This window comes from Podarcis erhardii, assembly GCF_964252035.2.
Source record: "Podarcis erhardii genome assembly, chromosome: 5".
NCBI classification, from domain to species: domain Eukaryota; kingdom Metazoa; phylum Chordata; class Lepidosauria; order Squamata; family Lacertidae; genus Podarcis; species Podarcis erhardii.
This window is the reverse complement of record NC_138509.1, coordinates 17,489,251-17,514,678: the sequence shown is the minus strand read 5'-3', so window position 1 is coordinate 17,514,678 and position 25,428 is coordinate 17,489,251. Positions and strand designations below refer to the sequence as shown.

Sequence of the window (25,428 nt, the reverse complement as noted above, 5' to 3'; positions counted from 1 at the left end):
TGATACTTGCCGCAACAGACCAAATCCAAAACATATCACACAAACACACACACACACACACACACACACACACCTCAATTGAAACAGAAAGTGCATGGTAGCTTCTTGCCAAACACATAAAGGCAATTATTATACATAACTGTTTAGGAATTTATATGTATAAATAAGTATATATGTATAAATTCCTAAACAGTTAAGTATAATAATTGCCTTTATGTGGTGGATTTGCCTCTGTCGTAACTCTGAATATTCAGTCCAATAATTTTATTTTATCATCTCATGATTTAAGCTGTGATTTTGAATCCTGCATAATAAGAACAATGCATGTCATTAAAAACTGATTCTCAGACAATAAAAACACCTTATGGCTTTGAACAGTTCTGAAGCTGGGTGGGAGGAGAAAGAGACTGAGAAGTAACATTTTTTCCAAAGGCATTATAAGACAGATTGCAACGTAACAGTTCAGGTGTAGTTCAGCCTTGCAATGTTCAGAGAACGGTTTTCTGAATGACTTCAACTTATGGGAGTTTCTCCTGGGAACTGTATTTTAGCCACATAAGTGATCTTGTTCTGAGGTCCATTTTCAATTTTTGTAATGGGACCTGTGACAAGATGGTGTAAAAGTAAATAAATAGAGAAAAATAGAAAATGAGTTTGGGGTTAGACAAACCTATGCCAGCAGTGACTCTAGCACCAGCAGCACCAGCAGTGTAATATTGGCATAATGTAGTTGAGATCCTATGCAGTCCCAGCAGTGAAGTTGACAACAAAATTATACCAGTTTAAACAGATAACACAGCAACCCTGACATCATTTCCATAGCATATCTCCCCCCCCCCCAATCCTAGGTGCTGTTGTAGAATTGCAGGGAAATTGCTGGGAATTGCAGCTTTGTGAGGGGTAAACTACCCTATATTCTTTGGTGGGGACTGTGCTTTAAATGTGCTCTAAAGGTTTGGTTTGTGGGCACCTTGTGGAAGGTGTCGGGTTTTTTTATAGATTATTTGACCTCATGGCATCACTACCACAGTTACTGCAGAACTCTTGGCATAAATGCATAATAGGTGGTGTGCCAAACACAAGTGGATTAGCCATGCCTCTGTTAGCTTACAACACAGAATTGAACAATACAGTGCTACCTTGGGTTACATTCGCTTCAGGTTACATACGCTTCAGGTTACAGACTCCACTAACCCAAAAATATTGCCTTGGGTTAAGAACTTTGCTTCAGGATGGGAACAGAAATTGTGCAGCAGCAGCGCAGCGGCAGCAGGAGGCCCTATTAGCTAAAGTGGTGCTTCAGGTTAAGAACAGTTTCAGGTTAAGAACAGACCTCTGAAACAAATTAAGTACCTAACCCGAGGTACCACTGTAAGCCAGGGAAAGCCTTGTAAGCAGTAACAAGGCAGAGTTAACTTCAGCAAAAGTAGCCAGGGGTGGGGGGACATAGTGTCGAGATGCCTTTCTTTGAGGCCTTTTAAGGCCTAGCTTTTGAAAAAGAAGATAGAGGGGAGAATTGCTCCCTACATGGCAGAAGGTAGAATGGGCCACTTCATGCTAGCTTCCAGATTGGGATCTAATCACCAGACTCCTGGGGAATCCACCTTCCCCATTTAGCAGTGGATTGGTCTTTAGCCAGCATTTACGTTAAGCCGAGTTTCTCTTAACCAAGAATCTAAAATGGCAGTATGAAGTGAGTTTCATACCCTGTGTGAAGAGAAACACAAATGTCGGAGGGAAGGGAACGCGCATGCCTGTGGCTGGCTCCTTGGCTAACAGGGTGGCCACATGGTTTCTGCACTACTTTAGTTGTGTGGAGGAGAAGAGAACCAAGGGTCCTGAAAACAGATGGGCTTTTATGAAAATAGCTGGTTCAGTTAGAGACACCTTTCTCATCTGCCACCACAGCCTCTCTGCTCCTAATTAAAGTCAAGCCAGCTCTGGCCAAATGAACGAGCTGAAAATGGGTAGAGGAGGGATATAATCTACTGCTAAGCATATGGTGGTATACATTAACTGCAAACATAAATAATAGTAGCAGAGAAACAAATTATGGCTCCTTTGTATTATTATTTGTTGTTCTGCATTTCAAAAGGAAAGCAAAACCTTTTAATATGCAGGTGTGCATATATATATATATATATATATATATATATATATATATATATATATATTTGCTTTCGTAGATTTTCACGGGTACAGGAATGCAGGTTTTGGTGTCCTCGGGTGTCTTCCCGTGTAAAAGTTGGGGTGTCTAGGCGACGTTTCGACGAGGTCTCACTCGTCATCTTCAGGCTGGTGCTTTCGGCTTCTTGTTACTGGAACAGAGCAGGATCTCAGTGTTTGAGTTCCTATAAATACTGTAGAGGGGGTGTGGTGTATAGCCTCCAATGTTCTGGGCAGAGAGGAAGTTCCCAGGCTAGTGTGCCTTTTCTTCTTTTGTTCCTTAATTACTTGAGAGATATCTTGAGTGATTTCTTGAGTGATATCCTGAGTACCACTTAGGTGGGTCATTAGGTGTGGATTAGTTGCTAAAGTCTTTGTGTCTTGACCTCTTGAACTTTGTGAAGAGTTTTCCTGAGAAGATGGCTGTACTGTACTTAGTTGTGCTCTGGCTTGGCTTCGTGTATAGGGGCGAGCTGTGGTTTTGTGGCTTGTGTCAGCCAGATCTGTGTAGGGATTGCAGGGGGGTGCAGCATCCGGAGGTGCCACCATGGATTGGCTACTGGATGGTGTCTGTAATTCATCTGTGGAGAGGGTCTGGGTTTGGGTCTGGTGTGGTTGATTGGTGTTGGCGTTCTGTGTGCCTCTGGATCTGGTGTCAGTTTTTGTGGGGAGGGCTAATTTCCAGATGTCTGGCAAGCGGGATGTGTCGTCACGCTTGTTCATGTTGTGAGGGTGTTTCTCTATCTCGATGGCTTCCATGATTATTCTCTTGTGGTGATGTTCCGTGTTAAAGAGCAATTTGGAATCTGCAAAATTAATTTCGTGTCCTGTTTCTTTCATGTGTTGGAAAAGAGAGGAAGTTTTTTCTTCTTTTTTGACGGCATTCTTGTGTTCTGCGATACGTGCATTTATTCGTCTGTTTGTTTGTCCAATGTACGTGGCTGGGCAGACTTTGTCAAAAAAGAAGAAAAAACTTCCTCTCTTTTCCAACACATGAAAGAAACAGGACACGAAATTAATTTTGCAGATTCCAAATTGCTCTTTAACACGGAACATCACCACAAGAGAATAATCATGGAAGCCATCGAGATAGAGAAACACCCTCACAACATGAACAAGCGTGACGACACATCCCGCTTGCCAGACATCTGGAAATTAGCCCTCCCCACAAAAACTGACACCAGATCCAGAGGCACACAGAACGCCAACACCAATCAACCACACCAGACCCAAACCCAGACCCTCTCCACAGATGAATTACAGACACCATCCAGTAGCCAATCCATGGTGGCACCTCCGGATGCTGCACCCCCCTGCAATCCCTACACAGATCTGGCTGACACAAGCCACAAAACCACAGCTCGCCCCTATACACGAAGCCAAGCCAGAGCACAACTAAGTACAGTACAGCCATCTTCTCAGGAAAACTCTTCACAAAGTTCAAGAGGTCAAGACACAAAGACTTTAGCAACTAATCCACACCTAATGACCCACCTAAGTGGTACTCAGGATATCACTCAAGAAATCACTCAAGATATCTCTCAAGTAATTAAGGAACAAAAGAAGAAAAGGCACACTAGCCTGGGAACTTCCTCTCTGCCCAGAACATTGGAGGCTATACACCACACCCCCTCTACAGTATTTATAGGAACTCAAACACTGAGATCCTGCTCTGTTCCAGTAACAAGAAGCCGAAAGCACCAGCCTGAAGATGACGAGTGAGACCTCGTCGAAACGTCGCCTAGACACCCCAACTTTTACACGGGAAGACACCCGAGGACACCAAAACCTGCATATATATATATATATATATATATATAACCTGATACGTACTGAGAAATAAAATTTACACACACACACACACACACACACACACACACACCCTCTCTTTATGAGCATTAATTATATACCAGGCAAGGAAGCAATTGCCTGTGTGTTATGAAATATTAAATCAAAATGCTTCCTGTTTCCCAGATGTCCCAGAGATAAATACAGCAGTATTTTGAAGCCCCTCCCGGAGCTGTTTTGCCTGCAAATTTATAGTTTTGTCTCCGTTTTCCGAAAACCCTGTTTTATGTGAAGTATAGCACTCTTGGTAGTTTTTAAGGAGCAAACTCCTCTGGAGTGCCCTGTGCAGGCAACAATTCTCATGCAGATGGCTCACAAGGGAACTGAAGTCGAGAGGCTCCTTTAAGATGACAAATGGGTTGAAAGTGTTATTGTCTTTGATTGCATGCCTTACATCATCTGTATGTCGGAATAAGAGGGCTATGCTTTATCTTTAGCCATTTTATAAATATTTAAGCCCTTATAGTTGCCTAAAGATATTAAAGCATATTTTTACAGGATTTGGAATATAAATATTATATGTAGTACCAAAGATACCAAAGTGGTTTTAATGAATTCATAATTTTCTGTTCACTTTTTATTGGAATGTGGTTTATGTTCCAAAAGATCCATTTAAAGAACAGGACACTGCTCAGTTCCCAGACAACATATTAACTGATGGTAAATGTTATTGGAGCTGTTTTAAAATTATGGGAGGAAAGTTATAATAAAAGGAGGACCGGGAATTCCACGACGTTCTCTCTCAATCTCCTTGTTTTAACAAATGCAGCTAAATCACACACAGGCATAAACTCTCCATCTAACACTACTAAATACCTTGACTTGGAAGTAAGAGTGCTGCATCTGATGGAATTTACTTCTATGTGAATATAGGGATGTGGCTTTGTGCTGTTCAATACAGTGAGACCTCTGAGTAAGTCATTCTTGGGGGGGGGGTGTTCGATCTATAACCTGCCTATGTTGAGGCAGACAAGTCAAATTTAGACCTGATTCATCAGCATTATCTTTATACAACTAAAATTGACACACATTTCATTAATGCTGGGCTTTAGCACAGTACCAAATCATATTTTCAGATGTCTAGCTATTGTCACAGCCGGCTGCAAATCTTTTCAATAAAATGTAGAGAGTTTCTTCTTTAATATTTCACAAAGTTTCAGTGGTTCCCAGTGGGAGCCTATTCTGGGTAATGCTTGCTAATTATCAACAACAAAACTAGACCTACAAAGCTGGCAAATTACCTGACCCTTTACATTTTAATGAGACAACAAGGGTTTCACGAAGTGATGTTGTTTCAGTGGTTAATGGTGTCAGCAATGTTGTAATTGTAGGTTGAGGCACATTAGCTGAACAACCCCCGAGTAAAAAGAGGGTTCTCTCGACAGGCCCTTTAGAGAATAGGACTAGGTATTATCATTAAGCCTGTGTCGTTTGCATGCCGCTAATCACTTACTTTATTATCTTGTGTATCCATTGTCTTTCTTTAATTGCTCTTTAAATTAAAATTAAAAATAGTTTCAATGCCCACAGCGGCTGTGATAGTATCTTGATTATGAAGATAGCTTCGACAAAATGGAACATATCGATAATATATTACAGGATTATGAGAGAGGTTTGATGTTATGGCTGATAGCCGGCAGCCTCCCGAGCATAATTCCAGGATATTTCCTTGTTTTGGCACATATTGTTTGTTTAATAAATGGTTATTTATGTGCATTTAGGCAATTACTTTAGGAAAGTTCATGAATTTAAAAATACAGTGTTTTCTCTTTGGCTTAGAAGGTTGTGCCTCCAAAGGAATGTTAACTTCAAGATGTTCCCAATGTATAATGGGAGGAACAAAGGGCTAGGGTTTTGTTGTGTCCATGTTAATATTTTAGTGCACAACTGGCAGTGATGTTGCATGGCATCCCATCCATGTGGCATTCGTTTAGTGCACTGTCCAAATGCTGGTCGATTCTAAATTCTTTTATAGCTGGCATGAGGAATATCTGGCCCACTGTTAAGTCTGCTAGGCCTCCCCATTTGGCCCACGAGGCCATTTTGGCAAAGCAACATGTATCTGCCCTAGACCTGACATTGCACTGATACCAGGTGTGGGCAGGGGTGCCAAAAGGCTTTACTGGGCCCACTATACTGTATGTAGATTGGGTCTTCTGCTACATTCGCCAAAGAGGACACATATTTGCCTAACATTTATGTATACTTTATGTGGCATGCAAATCTGTACCTTCTTTCTCAGGTGGCAGTGGAACACTCAAAAATAAACCAGGGGTCACACGCAAGTAATAAGAAGCCCAACAGACATAATATCAACAGGTGGAGCATTCCCTAAAATTGTGGTTCCATACTGCAAAAGGCACATATCTCGTAAGGGCACGAGAGCCCTGCTCTCCTCCAACGCCTACCCTAAACCATAAAAATAATCCCAAGTTTCATGCATTGTAAGCAAGTTGTGTTGTTGTAGGTCTGACTATGGTACATTCACTGTAAGACCAGGTGTGACATTTCAGATGGAGGGGATCAAAAGTAATTTACGATTTACGGCAGTTCCGTTCAGATGATCATGATTGGGATAAATTCAAGATTTAATTAAAGCAAGCACAGAATAGATTTGTTGTGGTTATTTATTAATACTTAATAATAACTCCAACATCCCTCCCATTTTTGAGCAAAAAAATTGAAATCCCTACTCAGCCATGAAGCTATTTTGGTGTTCCTGGGGCCATCACTATCTGTAAGCCTCATCTAACTCACAAGGTTGTGCAGATATAATAGCAAGGTGGAGAAACCTGTGTATGCAGAAGTTAAGTAGCATCAATTGCAGTGGTACTTACTCTTGAGTAAGTGTGTCCAGGATTGCAGCCTAAGAGAGTTACTCAAAGCTAGTTAAAGATGCTTCTTTAATGACTTTTAATGGCCAGAATAAGGTATTTTGTTACTGAGCATAGTTGGCTTGTGTTAAATACACCTTTGGGTGTATCTTTGGGTGAGTTTTGGAGAGGGCACTTGTGAATTGCAATGTGGCCAGTAAAGGGAACATAAGTCCAAGCTTTGCAGCTAGTTAACAAAAAGGCAACGTGGTGGGGAGGGATGTTTTTTATTTTGCAAATTCGTATTATTACTTAGGAGGGAAATGTTGCATTTTTAGTAACATTAAAACAAATTGATTTATTCCCATCATCTGTGGCCATAGTAAATCAACTGTGAAGCATATTTCGGTTTAAAGAGAGACTTACATTTCCCCAAGTGGCTTCAGTTTACATTTACTTTTGCAATAGCAATCAGTGTGGAGAAACCTACTGCAAAATTATGCTGTTTCTGGCTTGCCTTAAAAATTTCTCCCGAGGACTCTCCAAATTCACTTCGAAATTCATTTTAGGTGATAGTGAAATCTAATGACAGTCTAAGGATGTTCAGAACCCTCCTGGGAAATTTCACTAGGTGAAGATAAACTCTTGTATCTTCCTTGGAAATTTCTTAGATGATCTCCTTAATCAGCTGTGACCTTCATCTTAGATGGAATTCCAGAGCTGTTTTAGCTGACTGATTCTAGTTCCACTGAATTTTTCAATGGTTCTGTTTTATTCAATGGAAGACAACTGTGTCTTTTGCACACACGTGTGTGTGTGTATGTGTGATATCACATCTCACAGGCTTGAGCTTCCCCAGCACACCTTTGCTTACTCTGAAAGTGACTGAGGCTGGTGGCTCCTCCCTGCCCCCCAACTGCCTCTTACCACGAAAAGAATTGCCCTTATGCTTACTTGTAATGGGTAAAATATATATTTCAAAGATCTTACACTACAGTTTAGATTATCACGATGCGTGATTAGCTTTGAGTCATTCTTTTGTATTTTAAATGCCTTATTAGTATGCTGCATTTTATGGTTATCAAAGGTGCACAATTTGTAGTTATTAGATGGAATACAGAAAATTCGTAGTGTGTGTGTGTGTGTGTGTGTGTATTTTCCAAGAATCTTAAGACAGACTCAGAATCACAGGATCATCTAGTCCAACCCCCTGCAATGCAGGAATCTCAAGTAAAGTATCCATGGCCGATGGCCATCCAACCTCTGCTTAAAAACCTCCAAGGACAGACCACCACCTTCCAACAGAGTCCATTCCACTGTCGAACACCTCTTACATTCATGCTAGGAGTGTTATCAGGAAGAAAAGCAAGACATGATTTTTAGCATTACTTTGCTCCATGTCCAGCTGCAGCGCTCTGATCCTTTACTGCCATTCTTGCTGCATGGAGATGTTCTGGATGCTTGCTTCACAAGATTTATATACCACTTGATTGCAATAAAACCTCAAAGTGGTTTTCGGAAAGAATGAAACTATCAGTAAAAAGCATTTGAAAACATCTGTTTGAAATGTAGGGGGTGGGATATTTAAAATGGTAAGCTGAAGACCATATTAAAATGCTTGTCGACATTCTACTGGTCTGGATAGGCTTGCCTAAACAAACATGCTTTTGTCATCTTAACAGCATAACTGGAAAAGCACTGCCAACTGCAGATCTACAGAGATACCGTATTTTTCACTCTATAGGATGCACTTTTCCCCCTCCAAAAATTAAGGGGAAATGTGTGTGCATCCTATGGTGCAAAAGCAGGCTCCTTGGCTTCAGCGATAGCAACGCAAAGCCTCCAAAGTGCAGAGGGAGCGCTCCCTCCATGCTTCGCGTTGCTTTCGCTGAAGCCTGGAGAGCAAGAGGGGTCAGTGCGCACCGACCCCTTTCACTCTCCAGGCTTCAGGGATAGCCGCCTGAAGCCTTTGGAGCGCAGCAGGAACTCGCACTGCACTCCGAAGGCTTTGGGTTCCTTTTGCTGAAGCCGGGAGAGCAAGACTCTCCTGGTTTCAGCAGAGAGGGAGAGCTGCGCAGCGCCCCTTCAGCAAAGCGGGAGGAGAAATGGAAGGGGCTCCATTTCTCCTGCCACTTCGCTGAATGGGCACTGAGCAGAGATGGGGAGAATTCCCCCCCCCCCCCGTTCTCCCCCTCCTATGGTCCGGTGCATCCTATGGTCTGGTGCATCCTATAGAGCGAAAAATACGGTAATATGTGTATGGGAAAAAGAGGCTTCCGTTGTTTGGTGCTAGTGGAACAATGCCATTAACTGCATAAAGAAATTGATGATTAGCCATCATATATAGCATAAAACTCTTCAATAACAGTCATTGTTATCCATCAGTCTGTACCTATGTATCAGGTAACATAAATCCATACTCCCTGTAGTACATTATTGTAAAAGGTATTTATTTTAATGGAAGGCAGTGGCATAATAGGTATTTCAGCAAGGGGCAGTGTAGCATAATGTTTCTGATGTGTTTTGTATTTCAACATAGCATCATTTCTGCGCAATCTGAACATTCTCTTGCAGACTGTAAGAGATTTTATTAGCTCTTTTCATTCCAATTATTATTACTTATTTATTCTTAAATTTAAATACAGCACATAAAAAGTGTTTCTTTATAATAAAAAAGTGAAGAAGGAAAAATAAATACAAGGGTACAATTAACAACTGCAATTTTTAACCTACTGTATTTTGTGTAAATGAGTTCCAAATTTAATTCTATTTGTCCATGCAAAGTTTATGTCTATAAGCAGTCCATTCTTCGGTTGGCATGTGTAGTCAAGTCTTCAATCCACTGAATAAATAGAGCTGCACATTTATCTTTCCAATGTATCTATATCAGAATCCACTTTTGTTGCCCAGTTGTCAAATTCCATATAGTAGGTATGTCATTCAAAAGAATATTATCCTCTTAAATTTCTGTTCCAATTTACTGGTTAATATGTTTTGCTTCCTTGTGGCCACTGCGAAGGAATATAACTTTAGGTACTTGCATTGACCAAAGGAAAAACTGGGATGCAGCATGCAAGGTTCATCCTGTGTTCTGCATGCTTTCTCTCAGGGCTGGACCAAGGTCTTACTGGACTGGTCTGCACAGTTGTTGTTGTTGTTGTTGTTGTTGTTGTTGTTGTTTTTTAAGAGAAGCTTATCTCTCTAGTATGTTTGCTTCCCCATAAAACCGAAAGCAAAGCATCTATTGTATTCTGGTTACTCTTACTTTGAGATATCGGCTCATTCTTTCGGTATCTTATTTGTCCTGTGTTAACTACAAAGACTTCTTGCCCGTCACACAAGTTTAGGGCCCAAACAAATGTGATGTTAAATACACAAACGCCTTCAGCACGCCTGTTTTCCGCATTGTAATAGGAGCAGCTGCAAGAAGGGTTTGTGGAAGAAAGCGGGATCGGGACCGCAGGGAGAGCAATAATCCTTCCCCCTCCCCGTGGCATTCTCGTTTAAAATGATGCCCCCCCCCCACTGAAGCTGTTATTAGCCTCAGAGCTCTTGGATTAATAACAGCTTTGAGGGTGGACAATTTCATAGCTCTAAAACCACATTTCATTCCAATATAGGCTGTCTGCAGTATCCTTACAGCCGCATTGGCTGGCCACTGTAGCTAAGTAGTGAGTAAGGAGAGGGCTTATCAGCACCCCAATACATTCCCCCCTCCCTCTGTTGCCACTTAACATCACAGCAGCTCCCTCTTCCTGCTTCACTTAATGCTCAGCAATGGCTACTTAACAGCATTTGGAATGTCATATTCCAGTTCCTCAAATATAGGCAGCCGCAATTTACATATTGTACAAATGGTTTGCTAATTATACCAATTTTGCTCTGAGTTTTGTGTGGGGAAAGCATACTTTTTTGGAGGCTTTATGAACAAGTGCAAGGAATAGGTACACACGTCGATGAATCACAAGGCTCCTGCAGGCCATTGAACATTAGATTTGCTCTGAAAGGGCAAAATATTGGCCCAGGCTATTTTGGGCTGGAAATCCCTACCACCCCCATTGACAGAAAATGACCAGATGGGGCATTTTTTTCTTTTGTCTGCCCCTTTGGCTTGCCCCACTCCCTGGTTCTGTACATTTGGTGCTCGGAAGATTTGCCGAGCACCGGAAAAAGTGTCCCACGATTTGATCACAACCCAGAACCCAGAAAGTGGCTCCAGTAGCAGACACCATCCCATTGCAAGGTGGCGAGTGCAGCGGGCAGGCCTTTTCTCCATGGAGACCTGGCCTGGCACAAGGGTGTGCTTTGCATTGGTTTTCATTGTGCCTCATTGCGGTTTTATTCATGTACACATCTGCAGGCCCTACCAAACACACAAAGCTGGTCAAAAACAAGAAAGGGGAGACGGTAGCACCAGAAAACGTGATGAATGTTGAGGTCCATAAAAATGCCGTTGAAGCACATTTTAAGGCTCCATTTGCCTTACCCTGCACACCTGACATTTTCATACTAGTTAAAAAGTAATTGTACTCAGAGACCTGGAATTTCCGTTAACATCGTCTGCTAAAGAAATACGTATTGCAGAAGCGGGGAGGGAAGACTGCTGTGGTTATTACAGCTGCTGCTCAGGGGAGCTATTCAGATGCCTCATTTATTGGAGCTTAATAGATTAAAAGTCCAAATTGAGTCTCATGAAATAAGCCTAATCAAATTCTAATCTGCATAATTTCCCCATAAGTGGCAATGGGAATTTTTTTTTATATAATTTATGTTTGAGCAGTTGCCAGTCATGTGTTAAACAGCATTGTTGTGTTTACTTAACAAAATATGTTTTGTTCTTTGTTTGCACTGATGTTTTTATTTTTGCTTTGCTTTTCTCTCACTTAAAAAGCCAGGTGCCTACAGAAGTCTTCCCTAAGTTGCATTTAAAATTCCCTTTCTGAAACAGTGAGCTTCCATTTACAACTCATTGACAACCTGCCTTAGCAAACGTAAAGATTAATGCAGTTTAATTAATTTGAATAGGTGAGCACAGGTCATACCTTAATACCAAGACTAAATTTAACACTGGTTTGCACCAGAAAGCAAACAGAGTTTGGATAAGTATTTCAAAATCATGATAATTACACTCAGATCTTGTGAAATGGTTCATTCATGCCAAGTGGAACATACCAGTATTCAAGTAACATAATCAGTATTCAAGCCTGCTGCTTGTTGTGTTTGCCCAGGTGAATGTATTTAGGCATGTATGTGACTTTCCCAATAAATTTCTTGCTGAAATTTCTTACCACCTCTGAAAATCCCTTGGATGTTTGACCAAAGCAGGAACCACCGATTTTATCCTGAAATTTCACTGTAATCCTATTTCAATGACAACACTTTTTTTAAATGAAGGAACAACTAGATGTGATACTAAGAAAGCTATGGTAGGATTTCCCACTGTTCTAAAAAGTTTAAGAGCAGTCTTACATCCTTCCATCCCTTCATTTTCCTTATAAAAATCCCTTGTGTATCTGCTATTTGTCCTGCGGGAGAAACATAGAAGGACAATAACATTGTTGTATCTGCCCCCCTCCACCCCAGAAATAACAGGTGTGGGGTTTTTTTTTGGGGGGGGGGTTATATGGAAATTGGGAGGGAAATTAAGCACCTGCTCCTTAAGCACTGTAGTAGTTCAGATTAGATTTGAAGCCCCCATAGCATTTTTTTTAAAAAAAATTATTAAAGATTTTCTTGTTTTACAGAAGTAAGTGTAATGCCTCATATTTTTTCCCATGTAACACTTTTACAAATCCGTTTCATTTGTTGAGACATTAGGGGGAGAAGAAAAATAAGAAAAGAAAAAAAGGGAGTGGAGGTGGGGTCAGGTGGCGATGTTTCTATTATGCTTAATGTATGTAGGGTTTGGTGTCAGCGTTGCTTGTGCTGTTCACTTGTGTTCCTTTGGTGGTGAGATTGGTTGGGGTTGGCCTAGGGTGTGGTTGTTTGTTTGTGATTGGCTGTGGTGATCTTTGTTTTCGTGTGTGAGCCCCATAGCAATTCTTAAACTTTTAAAAAGAAGCAAGGCTATTAATCTTTTTAACATTTAGCCACACACAATCTCTTTGTCAAATGTGAAATAGCTCTGAATGACACATTTTGTGGGGCAAATATATGAAAATCAGGGAGAAACTGGGTCAAATTTGTGTTCGCATGCACATCTGTGTATATACGGGGGTGTGTGTCTTTGGATAGCACTGTGCAAAAAAACTGACCTTCCCCTTAACATTTCAGAAGTCTTTAATCTGAACATATCTGCTAACTGGATTCCCCCACTCCTTCCATTACACATTGGGTATATATGCGAGGGTACCAGCTAAAATATAGCTATTAGCCCCAACTGTCTGGTTAACTTTAGTTTGGGAAGTGGCAATTTCCACACTGGCTAAATACACAACTTGCTTTTGTCTCTCCTCGAAAATACTGTTAGTCTACTGTGCAGAGTTTAATACCTAAGGAGCACTCTGCCCTGGGGTCTGTTCCCCTTGGTGGTGGGTTAAGCGTTTCCCTGTTTGTAGCCTATGAAATTGGCTTATAAAACTTAGTTTTCCTGCTCTCTTGATGATAGGTGTGTGATGTCAGGGTGAACCCTTCCTAAAGGGGTGTTCAGAGGGGTGCCCATAGAGGTAGCAGAAGCCATAGAGCAGAGGGCCCAGAAGTCAAGCAAGGCAAAAACATGATTCCTTTTGAGCATAAATGCCCTTTCAGCGAAGGAAAAGAATATATTCCTTTAAGACTACAAGAAATAATTGTATGTGTGGTTTTTTGTTTTCGTAAGCAGCTTTAGTTTAGTGTTTTGTGTAACTGGGATTAAGAGAAAATAATAAAGATGTGCTTTAATATTAAGAGGTTAGATCCAATCAGCCTTTTTTGCTTGTGTCTGCGGAAGTCACTGCTTTCGTCTCTTGCTCTGCAGCTTCTGATCACCAGGACTGGCTTTTTAGAGGCTGCAGCCAGAAGTGGGCAGGAATCGCCATATCCTGACTGGAACATAGACTAAGGGTCCAAGCCAATATCCTCGATACTATTTAAATATAATAAATATGGCAACTCCTTCCAACACTGGGTGGTAGCTATCAAACTGCAAGATGTCTCACACTGCCTTCAGTAGCTCAAATAAGCTTTTGGCACAATTAAAAATTAAATTGAATAAATAGATATAAATTTAATGTAATTATCCCCCCTAGCAACCTACCAATTAAAGCTGCCCTTTTCTCAGGCCCAGGTCATGAAATTTCCATAACATATGATGATGTTTTTGAAGATGATGGTGGTGCTGAAGAAGGAAAAAAGTTTATTTAATGGTCCACTGAGAGATTCCCCAGCCATTTTCAAGTGGTTAGCAGAGGAAGGGCTTGGAGTGTGAGAATGACTGTTCTGGGCAATAAACTGAAGCAACTGCTAGCATTGTGGCTCCTAATTAATGTGGGGTTGTTTTATGAACCAAAGGAAAATCAACAATAACAGTCACCCCTCTTCAGTTTTATGGGCCCTAATATTTAAGCTTGGATGACTGAAAACATGAGAAGGCAAATGAAAATGGATATTTTGAGTAAAGCGTGTCATTTCTGAATGAAGGAGGGCTCTGTGAAGTAGAAGAGAATCTCTTCACATCCCCAAACAGCACTTACATCTCATGACTTAGCCTGTTTCTGGTGCTGTAATGAAATACTGCTTTCCTAATACCCTGTGACCTGAATTCCTTCCTGCTTTGTGGGTGCTATTCCTTGACGTACAAATCTGTATTTTCTCAAGTCAGCATTTGATGATGGATGTCAAAATACAGGCCATGTATTATGCATATATAGCATTACCGATTTAAGGTGTTTACTTGTCAAGTTGAAGAAATTCAAAAACTTCACATCCACTGAATTCGCACAGCTGTCACTTGCAGTTTTTCATACTTTCAAATAAAAGTTGTGATAAAACAGTTTATGTTTCCTTCACTTTTTTTTACTCTTTTTTTTTTTTTTTGAAGGAAGAAAATAGGCAGCACCTAAAATTTATGCTTTGGGCTGGCTAGAAAAGACTGCAAAGAGGATGTTCCTGGAGGAGGGAAGGAGGACCTGCTGTCTACCTCTCTTCTTCCTGCCAGCTCTCTAAGAGAATGGAAATAATAACACTTAACATTTATATAAATAAGCAAATCATTTCCCCTGGCAACCCTGGAGTGGACTTGTTTCATTCCTGTTGCTCTAAAGGCGCATTTATTTTATTGAAATATGGCACCCCCAGACTGGCAAACCAGACAACCTTTATTAATTTATTTTGGTGAGGAAATGCCAACCAGCCATTTAATTCCATGCACTGAGTGCTCTGTTTCTGAGTGAAAAGATTACTCGCAAATGTTTTAAATAAATACATTTGTATACAGTTGTGTAGAACTAGCTTTCCATTCAGGGAGAAAGTGCAAGCCATTTAGCTAGGATTTTCTCCTGTTTCCAAAAACTCTTTTCAAACACTGCTGGTCAGATACACCTAATAGACAGCAATAGAGCACAAAAGGTCGAAGTGTTTCACTTCTTGGCCTTGACTGCTGACGTATAGATTTCCTCCCTGGGGCAGCATACGGATATTCAGGGGGTGGAGCCTTGTAGTGCAAGTAAGGATGAGGGTAAGGATAGCAGCACAGCCCTGTTCCTTGTTTTAATTACCTTTTAAACCGATTAACCATTCTGTCGTATGATAAGGTAAGATAGCATGGCATGGAAGGCATAGGTCAGTACAGAGATTTCAGTCCACTAATCTGAAATAACAATTCCAAGCTCGGTCGATGGTCTGCAGGTGCCATTATTATGTCTGATGTTAATTAGGTCCTGTCAATGCTGCAACTCAGCTAGGTATCCCTTACATACCATTCTGAGCTTCTTGGAGCAATCAAAACCAGCATGGTTCTGATTTTTTTATTGATAAGGAATACATGGAAGGACTACATGGGGGGGGGGGAGAGATCCAACTAGGATTGTCCTCAGTATCACTTGATGTTCTTGCTCTCATTTTGAAAATATATTTATCCACATTCTGTAAATAAAAACAATTCTGTTGATACTGTACTATACTAGACTACACTGAACTGAAGTGTTTCATTGTTTCTTGGATTTTCCTTGGAGACTCCTGCCATGCCATTGCCGCACCCTCTGAGAACCCCTGGCCTAAGAAGATGATAATGGAGATCTAGACAGGCACATGTTGTTGTTGTTTAGTCGTTTAGTCGTGTCTGACTCTTCATGACCCCATGGACCAGAGCACGCCAGGCACTTCTGTCTTCCACTGCCTCCCGCAGTTTGGTCATGCCCAGTTTGGTATGCCCAGGAATAGACCATGAACCATTGAAAGCTGTTAAATAAGTGGTAACCCAGTGTAACACCTAAATTTTGGCATGATGTTTTCTCCGCAGGGTTTTCACCACCAGGAATGGACAGATCATCACCAGACAACAGCCCGGTGCATGGCCTTCTACGTCAGCACTCCATCACAACAGGAATTGATATCCCTATTATAACAGAATTAGGTAAGAGAAATTGAAGGTGATCTGTTCTTGTTTGCTCATTTCTTTACCCTTCTTCTCTCCCTCTTTGCCAGCCTAAGGAAATTAACACAGGTCATACATAGTACCTTTCATTTAATGTACTGATGTTTAATTATTCTTGTGAAGGAAGGCGGGGGGGGGGAGGGGACAATGATTAAGCAAGCTCTTTCACTGAAGCCTGAACATAATTTTACTTCTTCCCTTATTTGGTGACAGATCTTCAGAATCTGCTCTATAAAACAAAGCTTGGATGCACCACCAGAGGGGGGACAGAAATCAGTGCTAAGAGTGGGGCTGATCCCTACATTCAGACAGAAGTGTGGGTGGGCAACCTGCCACAGCTGGAAGGTCCACAGGCTACTGACCACCATTACACTCTGTTGTTTGCCCCTTGCCTTTCAACAAAACCACCTTAACACTTCCCTCTCCCCCTTGCGGGTGGTTGTGGTAGTAAGAGCCATTGCACTGAGTGCAATTATCCCCCAGTTCACACTTGCCCGCTGGATTACAGCACCCCTGTGGGCAGATGCAGGATTGCACATCTGTTTATCAGGACTGATGTGCCAGAGTAGGTGCGGCTCTTTGGTTGCAGAGGAAATGCAACCCTTTGCCCCGTGTGCTACCTGCATCTTAACCAAAAATAAATATTTGCTTGTTCATTCTTCTGCTCTTATGCCGACAAATTAATAACTAATTTGTTCCGTAATGGCATTGGGAGTGTTATCATGGAGAATGTGGCGACCGTTTGCTTGTTTCCCATTTCTGCTGTGGCATTAGACTAGTGAGTGTTGTCAAGCAGTGTGAAGCGTGAAAGCCATTCTGTTTCTCATAGTAAAGGCAAGCTTGATTTGTAGTCCTTTTGTCCTGTTCACTTTCTTTCCATTTAGTTTTAGACCTTACCTGTCTTATCCCTTACTTTATTCTCTTTCTGTGCCTTCTTTCCCCTTCCACCCCAATCCCCTCCTAAACACTTTACTTATTAGCTAAGCCTGGCAAACTTCTGCCTTTGGTTTCAATCAGTCAGGAAAAAAACAGTGGAACTCACATTCTAATGATAACTGAACTGGGTAAGAAGTGCCTTTTTCCTTCACATCAACTGTCTTTTGTTTTATTGTTGTTCCTACTGTCATCAGCTTTCTCTTTTATTTATCTGGCTGTATCAGAGGGGGCTACCCTCAGAGCACCGCTTTGAATGTGTTTTATTTGTGATTCCAGTTGAAATCGACTGTCTTGTTCTGGCTTTTCTTAATGATTTTCCCCCCCTCCATACGCAGCATCAGTAAATCTTTGATCACACTCATCTGACCTGCCGGCTGCTCCCATAGTATCTTCACACCAATTCATTTTTCTTTGGTCTAGACATTTTCGCTCCTTTCTCTCTCGCTTTGCTTTCCTTTAAAAAAAAAATCTAGCCACCTGTCAATTTGACTGACATGTCTTAACAGCTCTCAGAGGAGTCAAAGAAGAAATAAGAGACATTTTAGGTGGGGGAGAAAGAAACTCCAGCATCAGCTCTTCCCTTAAGCTGTTGGTTTGTTTTGGGGGCCCACTTTCCACACAAAAGCTAAGGGTTCTGATGTCCTGAAACCAGCTAAGCTTCTAAACAGGCTTCTTTGGGAAAGTGAAATTTTGATTAGCACTTCCTGTGGCAAAGTCCTGCACTCTTAAACCAATCCTACCTCTAGTCCCATCTTAGCTCAGAGACATTTCATACTAATCCTAGCAGGAGAATGTAGGCCAGGACGATAAAGCTATTGAGGCTTAGCCTTGCAACGTTCACATTAGATTTTGCTGCGATTCGGAAATTGTCACCATGTAAAAGGTGGGAAAGCTTTTGTGTCAGGTATTAGCCTTGTGTGAGTTATTAGTCTTTCAAGTCTGCCAGTAGGAAGTGGTATATACAATGAAGCTGAAGATTGTGCCTTGGTTTAATTTAGCATTTGAAAACAGACTCTTGTCTTCCCCAAAGGGCCATTTTTGAAGCAGAATGTACTCTCTCAAATAGACATTTGCTTCAAAAAGAAGAAGAAAAGAATGTTAAACAAAGCAATTTTGTTATTCATTGACTATAAGACACACAGGGATTTTTATAAATGGAGAATGTCAATTCCCAACTGCAGCCTCACATTCATCCTTTTAGTGTGAACTAGGCTCACACATGTTGTGGCCAAAATTTGCCTGGGAAAAGGGAGTGCTCATAATAAGGCATGTAAAACACACTGTAGCGTTTCTGCTGTATAATATTAGGACCAGAGAATATGGGTCCAGGACACTGTCTCTATTTCTTTCTGACCATCTTTTTTAAAAAACAAACAAACAAAAACAAACCACTTGTACTCTGCTTTGATGGCCTCTGGTCATGAAGCGGTTTATAAATCTATTAAATAAATAAAGCAAATCTTCCTCACACTGATCCTATTTTTTCAGATACGGTTTAATTTCAGGTGAAATTCCTCAAATGTGCCACACGCCATCTGGGCCTTTACTTGTCTTTGAGCTGAAACAGTATTTTGTGTGATTTCTATTGTGTAATGTAAAGCTGGAGTTGTTCCCTCCTACTGACAAGGCAATCTTGGTTGTGCTCCTGATGATACCAAGAAACTCCTCATATGAGAAAGTTATTTCACCTTTTGGGACATTCACATTTCATAACGATCAGCTGGTGTTTGTTTATTTGTTTCCCCTCCCAACACTCATTTCAAACACCCATTTAAACTCTATTCTCACCATTCGCCTGTTTCTGGGGACACACACACACACACCCGGACACATGTAGCATGACAAGGTCTTCTGCTGGTTTATTTATTTGTTAATCATTATCTTTTTAGTGAATGATTCAAATGTTCAGTTTCTGGACCAAGATGATGACGACGACCCTGATACAGAACTGTATCTCACACAACCTTTTGCGTGTGGAACTGCATTCGCAGTCAGTGTGCTGGATTCTCTCATGAGCGCAGTAAGTATCCAGTGTTTTCTATTTCCTCATTACACAGATGGTTGAAACCTGCCATTTCAACCACAGTTCTGCTGGAAAACAGACTGCTCCTTTTACCTGACCTTGTATGTCTCACTCTGCCTGTACATCCTTAACTTTTCGATCAACGCTGGTAGAAGTAGTACAGTCAGAAACCAGTGCTCATAGGTTGTAGAGAAAACACAACTTTTCAGCTGGGGAAACATCTCCCAGTGCCTCATTTGCCTTAAGAACTACAGTGGGGACAAACAAGCAAGGTGGTCTGAGAATAGGTTGCTCAAGTGCCCTTGTGACATTGAGCTAACTCTGTCCTTCAGCCCACAACTAGTTGCATGGTTGAAAACACCCACCTCTAATTTTGCTCCATGCTGTGTAATTCAAATGTTGTCTCAGCTCACGTGTGCAGCCTACATCCAGGATGGAGAATAAATGTTGCATGCACAACAAGCCTGGAACTGCTACTGCTACTGTAGGAACAAATGGTTGCAGGAGTGGTAAGACACAGGGACTCATTCTGTACGCTATTTTGGACCTCCCCCACCCCTTTAAAGAATCCTGTCCAAAATGCAAGGATGTTCCCATATGGCTACAGATAAAGTCACCTAAAATGAATGCAGGTAAGAAGCAGGTAACTGAGGAAGGAGGCAGTGGATAATTTGGGGGGTCTGAAGAGAAAGACAATATGCAGAAGCCAGCCATCCTGCCAAGGAGTTGTGCAGGGATATGGCCAAGTACGGGCCTCACAAGAAACACAGCTGAGGAAGTAAGCAGTTCCCTAATGAGGTAAGTTATCATATTTAAGAGTGAAGCTATCCTTTCATTCACAGTCCTTGAAGTAGTGGATGTTTAGATTTTGCAGTATGTGGCTTTACTGTGCAACGAGCACCTTTTTTGACCAAATTACGCAGCGAAAATTAGGGTGCGCATTAGATTTGATGGCACATTTACATTCAGCAGCAAATACTTCTTTGGTTTCAAGGTTTTGAAAATTGAGGTGCGCATTAGATTTGTGTAAATACAGTGTTATACTTTAGTCAATTAGTCAAAAACAAGGCAATCCATCTAATAAAATTTTCTTTTTTTAACGTTGGTTGAGAGCCACAATGATTATTTTTGTAAAGCGCTTAGAGGTTTCCTTACAATCAAGTGGTATGCAATTTTTGTTAAATAAAATATAACACAAGTCTTATACTTTCCTGCTGTTCAGAAATATTATCAGGTGATAAACTACTCTCTTGGTTTATCTTATGATTAAATCATGCAATTCTGTACAAATCTGTGTGGTAGATTTATCAGATAAATACATTAGATTATTTCTGCTCTGTTTAGGGTTCACTCCCTGTAACATCACTAGCTTTAAGATAATGACTTCAATTCAAGACTGTCAGCATTTGGAGATCCATTATATTTTAAATAAACTATACAAATAAATATGCATTTCTGTAATACTGACAAAAAACAAATACTCCAGCACTGGAGTTTCTCTTTAAGCTACTCTATGCAAACTAGCAAATATTTTAAATGTGGCAGCCTTGACACAGAAAATGATAGTTTTAGAATAATTATAAATGAAAGGCAAAATGCTATTAGAATGCTATTAAAGAGCTTTGTTAATTTTCAGTTAAATTTTTCTGTAAGAGACCAATTAGTTTAAGAAGCATGACAGCATTAATGGTGAACCATAAGATCTTGTGATTATTTTACTTTTCAAAGGGAGGGGGGATTTTACAAAGCAGGTCCCAAATAGTTGTGCTCTTTCAAAACAGTTTGATGGAATGCAGAAAAAAGGGCTAGGTGGCACTGCAAGCTCAAATATAGAGACCTATCTTTTGCCCAGGTTATAGTAAGCCAGGGTTGTGCTTACCTTTGTCCCTCATACTGGAACAATTGCAGATAGACTCACATGATTATCTAGTTAGCAACTGTGGTTGCAAATTAAAAGGTCTTTACCCTTGATTGCTACACAGCCAACAGCAGGAATTTGGCCTAAAAGGATTCTGCTAAACTTAATCACCTTTCTAAATGCATTCAGATTTTTTTCCTACTGCGAGTAGCAGATTCAGATTGCATCACCTCTTTCATGGATCGATCAGAAAATAGTTTTCTAGTTAATTTTTCCTTATGTTTCATGTCCAAAGACTTACTACATAGTAAAATGTTATTTAGAATGTTTGAAGCTGCCACAAGATTTTCCTCCGTTATTTTATTAGTAGTTGTAGTAATCTAAGAGCTAAAGATTAGCTGCTACACCCTCAAAGAAAAAACAGGGTTACCAAACATATCCATTGAAATTCAGTCCATGCAATTCCAGGAATTTCAACAGATGCAACTTTTCCTACTTCTACCAACTGTTAAATATGCAGGAGTCCAAGCCACAGTAGAATAAGTAGCAGGCATAGCTCTCTGGATATTAAAATACTCAACCTGGTTCTGGAAAGAGCATCTTTTCAGAACAGTGTGAGGTCTCTGTGATGCTAACTCTAATCCCTTCCTGTTGAAACTCAAACCAGCAACCGTCTTATCTGAAAGCAGCAGCCTTGCTGTCCATAGTGCGACCAGAGGCCAAGAGGAACGGGGCTTCTCTAACTTTTACAGCGCCGGGGGGGGGGGGTCTGGCAGTGATGCACTTGCCAGAACTCCCTATTCTACATGGCCATTCAGAGGTGCAAGCGCCCCGCCCTCTGTTGAATCTGGTTTCCCTAGCAACCACAGAAAGTGCTGAAACAAAAGCCATAGGACTGCAACAACAATATATTGATAATCATGAGTTCACAATCAAGTAGATAAAATATCACAATTGCAAAATGAACATTTCAGCAAGGCTTAAAAAAACCCAAAACTATATATCACAAAAATAATTATTATTTCACTGAAGAATGCTCTAAGCAGCTGACAGCAGACAGGCTTCTAGATAAGGTCCTGTTTCAAAGATCTTTCTCAGATGGTAACACCTCAAAAATGTTTCAATGCCCTGATTGCAGTTTTTGTAACTGGGAGGATTCAGAAATGTTTATATCTCTAAAGATGTTATTTGAATCTAAAAGGATGGTATTATCCAAGCCAGTGGAGTAGAGCTGTTAACAAAAATGTGCCTGCTAAGCACAATTGGAGGATTCTTCCCATATGAATAATTTGAGGCATGCTAAGGCACCATTGATTTGCTTACAGTAGTAAGCAGACATGTATAGGATTGTGCTGTAGAAGTTTTTCCTGGGTTGCCATCCAGTTTTTCCTGAAGCAAAATTTGAAGCAATTGCCACATGTGACCAATACAGCAGTCCTTGTTAGGATTAGAGATAATCCTCTTTAAAAATAAAATAAAATACTGTCCTCCACCAGCCATAGACTGCAGCTACTTAAGGAAGCCTCTTGCAACCCGACATGTGCACTTTTAAATGAACTTCCTTCCGCTGGCGTCTAATTAATATTTAAAATGCCCATTGTTTTGCCTGAGAGACCAGAGCAGCTACTGATGCTGGCAAAATGTCACTGTGGAGAAAATCTTCCCTAATAAACTACACTTACCCCATACCCTAGAGTTTTTTAAAAGGACCAGCAGGACCCTAAACTCATCATACATTTATCTGGAATGAACTCAAAATGTTTAATTGATACATGCTTGTGTCTGAACACTGTCAAGTCTCGTAATAAGATGTTTAGTACAATACAGCGGGAAGACAGCTCGAGTCCAGCAACAGTAATAAGTAATGACACCCGAAGCACAGAGGCGGCTCCCCAATGGATTGGTGACAAGTATAAAAAGGCAATCTAGCCTGTGTAAGCTTTAAATGTGGTCTGGATTTTTACAATTACATGTCCTAAAGGCTGTTATTAGACATGAAGGCAATGAGAAGGAAGGCAGTCATTGCTTCACCACTAACACCAATTATAGGAAACATAAATGATTTACATTTTTGTTCTTTAATAAAAATCAGTCCTGAGTTGGATTTTAAAAAAATAAAATAAAAAGGGGGGGGGGGTCGAGCAGAAGCCTAATGGGACAGAAGAAAATAGAGTAATTGGGGGCTGCTGTCTTTTCACTTCCGATGAGAAATTATTTGAAGAGACAAGCCAAGAACTTTAAACAGCAGAAACCCAGAAAAGTTGTAATTTGGATGTCTTCAATTGTGACTTTAATGGTGTTTGCTTGAAGAGCTTTCTTTTATCTCCACAGACATACTTCAATGACAATATTCTCACGCTGATACGTACGCTGGTAACAGGAGGAGCCACACCAGAGCTGGAGTCGCTGATTGCGGAGGAGAACGCGCTGAGAGGCGGCTACAGCACACCCCAGACACTTGCAAACAGGGACAGGTGTCGGGTGGCGCAGCTGGCATTGCTAGATGGGCCTTTTGCAGACCTCGGGGTAAGACCAGGACAGCAAAAGGAAAAGTCCGGGAGCTATTCTGTAGCTGCCTTTGTCTTGTCCTCAGCAGAGAAGATGCGTAATCTCTAAAGGCAGTGTTACCTTTCTTTGAGTATCCCACTCAGAGCTGTTGAATCTGGGGGTTGTTCGCTGCAGTGATCTGAGAATTGGCAGCTGGAAGACTTAACCTGTCTCCCAGATATTTTCTAGCTGTCCCCTGACATAATCACCATTCCTCCTCCCCCACTTCCGGCAAACCCTCTTCTGAATTAGATCTGCATTGCACTCTGCCCCTCATACCAGTCCTGGGTGATATATTGATAATATTGGCCAGGACTGGTATGAGAGGGCAGAGTGCGATGGCAGTTTCACTCAGCGATATATTGCTCGTGAAACCGCCACTGTGTCCCTCTGCCTCCAGTGTCCAGCTGAGGGAGAGGCAAAGGAAGTCAGGAATGGTGGTGATTTCACCAGCGATATACCGTTGAGTGAAACTACCGCCGCAGTGGGCCCTCGCCTCAGCCAAGCTGTTTTTCTACAGAGCGCCTGAACAGCCACTGGCTCACACGAGCCAGCAGTGCAGTGGGGTCCATTAACGTGCTCTTCCCATTTTGGTTGTTTAGCTGGGGAGGTGCAGGTTCTGTCACACTTTTCCACTGAGGGGGGCGCAGCTGCATGCCCCTCAATGGAGACGTTTACGCCTTCAGCTTGTGCAGAAGCAGCCTAACTTGGCTACGGCCTGGCTGGCTTTGTCCGGGGAGGGTGGGCTGCATCTTTCCTCCCAGAAAAACGGAGCCCACCATCCTGCCTTGCAGACTTCACGCAGGAGGATGGACTTCGTCTTTCCCCCCTGGGGTGAACAACCACCCCAGGAGGAAAGAGGCAGCATGCTTTTATGGGTGAAGGCAGTTAACACTACTATCGCCTGGTCCATATTTGGGGAGTGGAAGGCGAGCGGGCAGCCCCCCATTCCAAGGAGCCCCTGCCACTAACACACAAGTGGCAGGGACCTCAGGGCTGGCTCGGCGGGGGGGGTAGGAGCCTTTCTGTCCCCCCCCCCCAAACTCAGCAGCAGGCTGGGGGCAGCTGCATTGGCCCCAGCCCACAAGGCACTTGAGTGAAAGCGCCTCAGCTCCCGCAGTGAGAGCTGAGGCAGTTTCACCCCGTGCCTTGCCAGCTGAGGCCAATGCAGCTTGAAAGTGTATCGCCATTGCAGTGTATTGCCAAACATCACGGTTTGGCAATATATCGCAATGTTGAAAAAACAAGCTGCGTTGGCCCACGAGGCACCAGGTGAAATTGCTGCAGCTCTCACTGCGGGAGCTGAGGCGCTTTCACCCAGGCGCTCGCGGGCTGGGACAACACAGGTTAGCTGAGGAAAAGGAAGGTTCTAACATATAGAATAAGAGAAAAAGAAGAACATATATTAAAGGAGATTGGAAAATCTTTATTGAATATATGGAGGAAAATTGTGTTTGAAAACGTGGGCAGCATTAAGATAAATTCAACAGTATAAATTAAGTTTTGATGGATGTAATAAAGATATGCAGGGATTTATATTGTACAAAATGAGCCATGGAAAGAGAGGAAGAGAAGTCAAAACAGAAATTTAATAAAATTGTATTTAAAAAAAAGGAAGGTTCCCCCCTCCCTAGGTGAGACAGGCCTGGTGCTCTCCCAGGAGCAT

The 25,428-nt window shown here is 41.6% G+C and overlaps 1 protein-coding gene and 1 long non-coding RNA gene across 19 annotated transcripts in view; one reads left to right on the top strand and one right to left on the bottom strand.

Annotated features, from left to right (window-relative positions):
* LOC309343154 overlaps window positions 1-25,428 on the bottom strand; it is a 91,833-nt gene that overhangs the window by 27,484 nt on the left and 38,921 nt on the right. The window contains exon 6 of one of the 4 annotated variants that reach the window (XR_014157114.1): window positions 243-602. The exons of 2 other annotated variants lie outside the window; for them this stretch is intronic. This is a non-coding gene — a long non-coding RNA (uncharacterized lncRNA). Of the gene's footprint in view, window positions 1-242; window positions 603-23,849; window positions 23,869-25,428 lie in introns of those variants that run through there. One more of the 4 variants, XR_014157115.1, reaches the window with a different exon arrangement.
* KCNMA1 (potassium calcium-activated channel subfamily M alpha 1) overlaps window positions 1-25,428 on the top strand; it is a 572,902-nt gene that overhangs the window by 522,994 nt on the left and 24,480 nt on the right. For 8 of the 15 annotated variants that reach the window (XM_081864220.1, XM_081864222.1, XM_081864227.1 and 5 more), the window contains 4 exons: window positions 16,264-16,377; window positions 17,379-17,462; window positions 19,224-19,354; window positions 23,547-23,741. In XM_081864220.1, the coding sequence (XP_081720346.1) occupies window positions 16,264-16,377; window positions 17,379-17,462; window positions 19,224-19,354; window positions 23,547-23,741 (524 nt within the window). The remainder of the gene's footprint in view (window positions 1-16,263; window positions 16,378-17,378; window positions 17,463-19,223; window positions 19,355-23,546; window positions 23,742-25,428) is intronic. The other 7 variants (XM_081864214.1, XM_081864225.1, XM_081864224.1 and 4 more) reach the window with 1 other exon arrangement.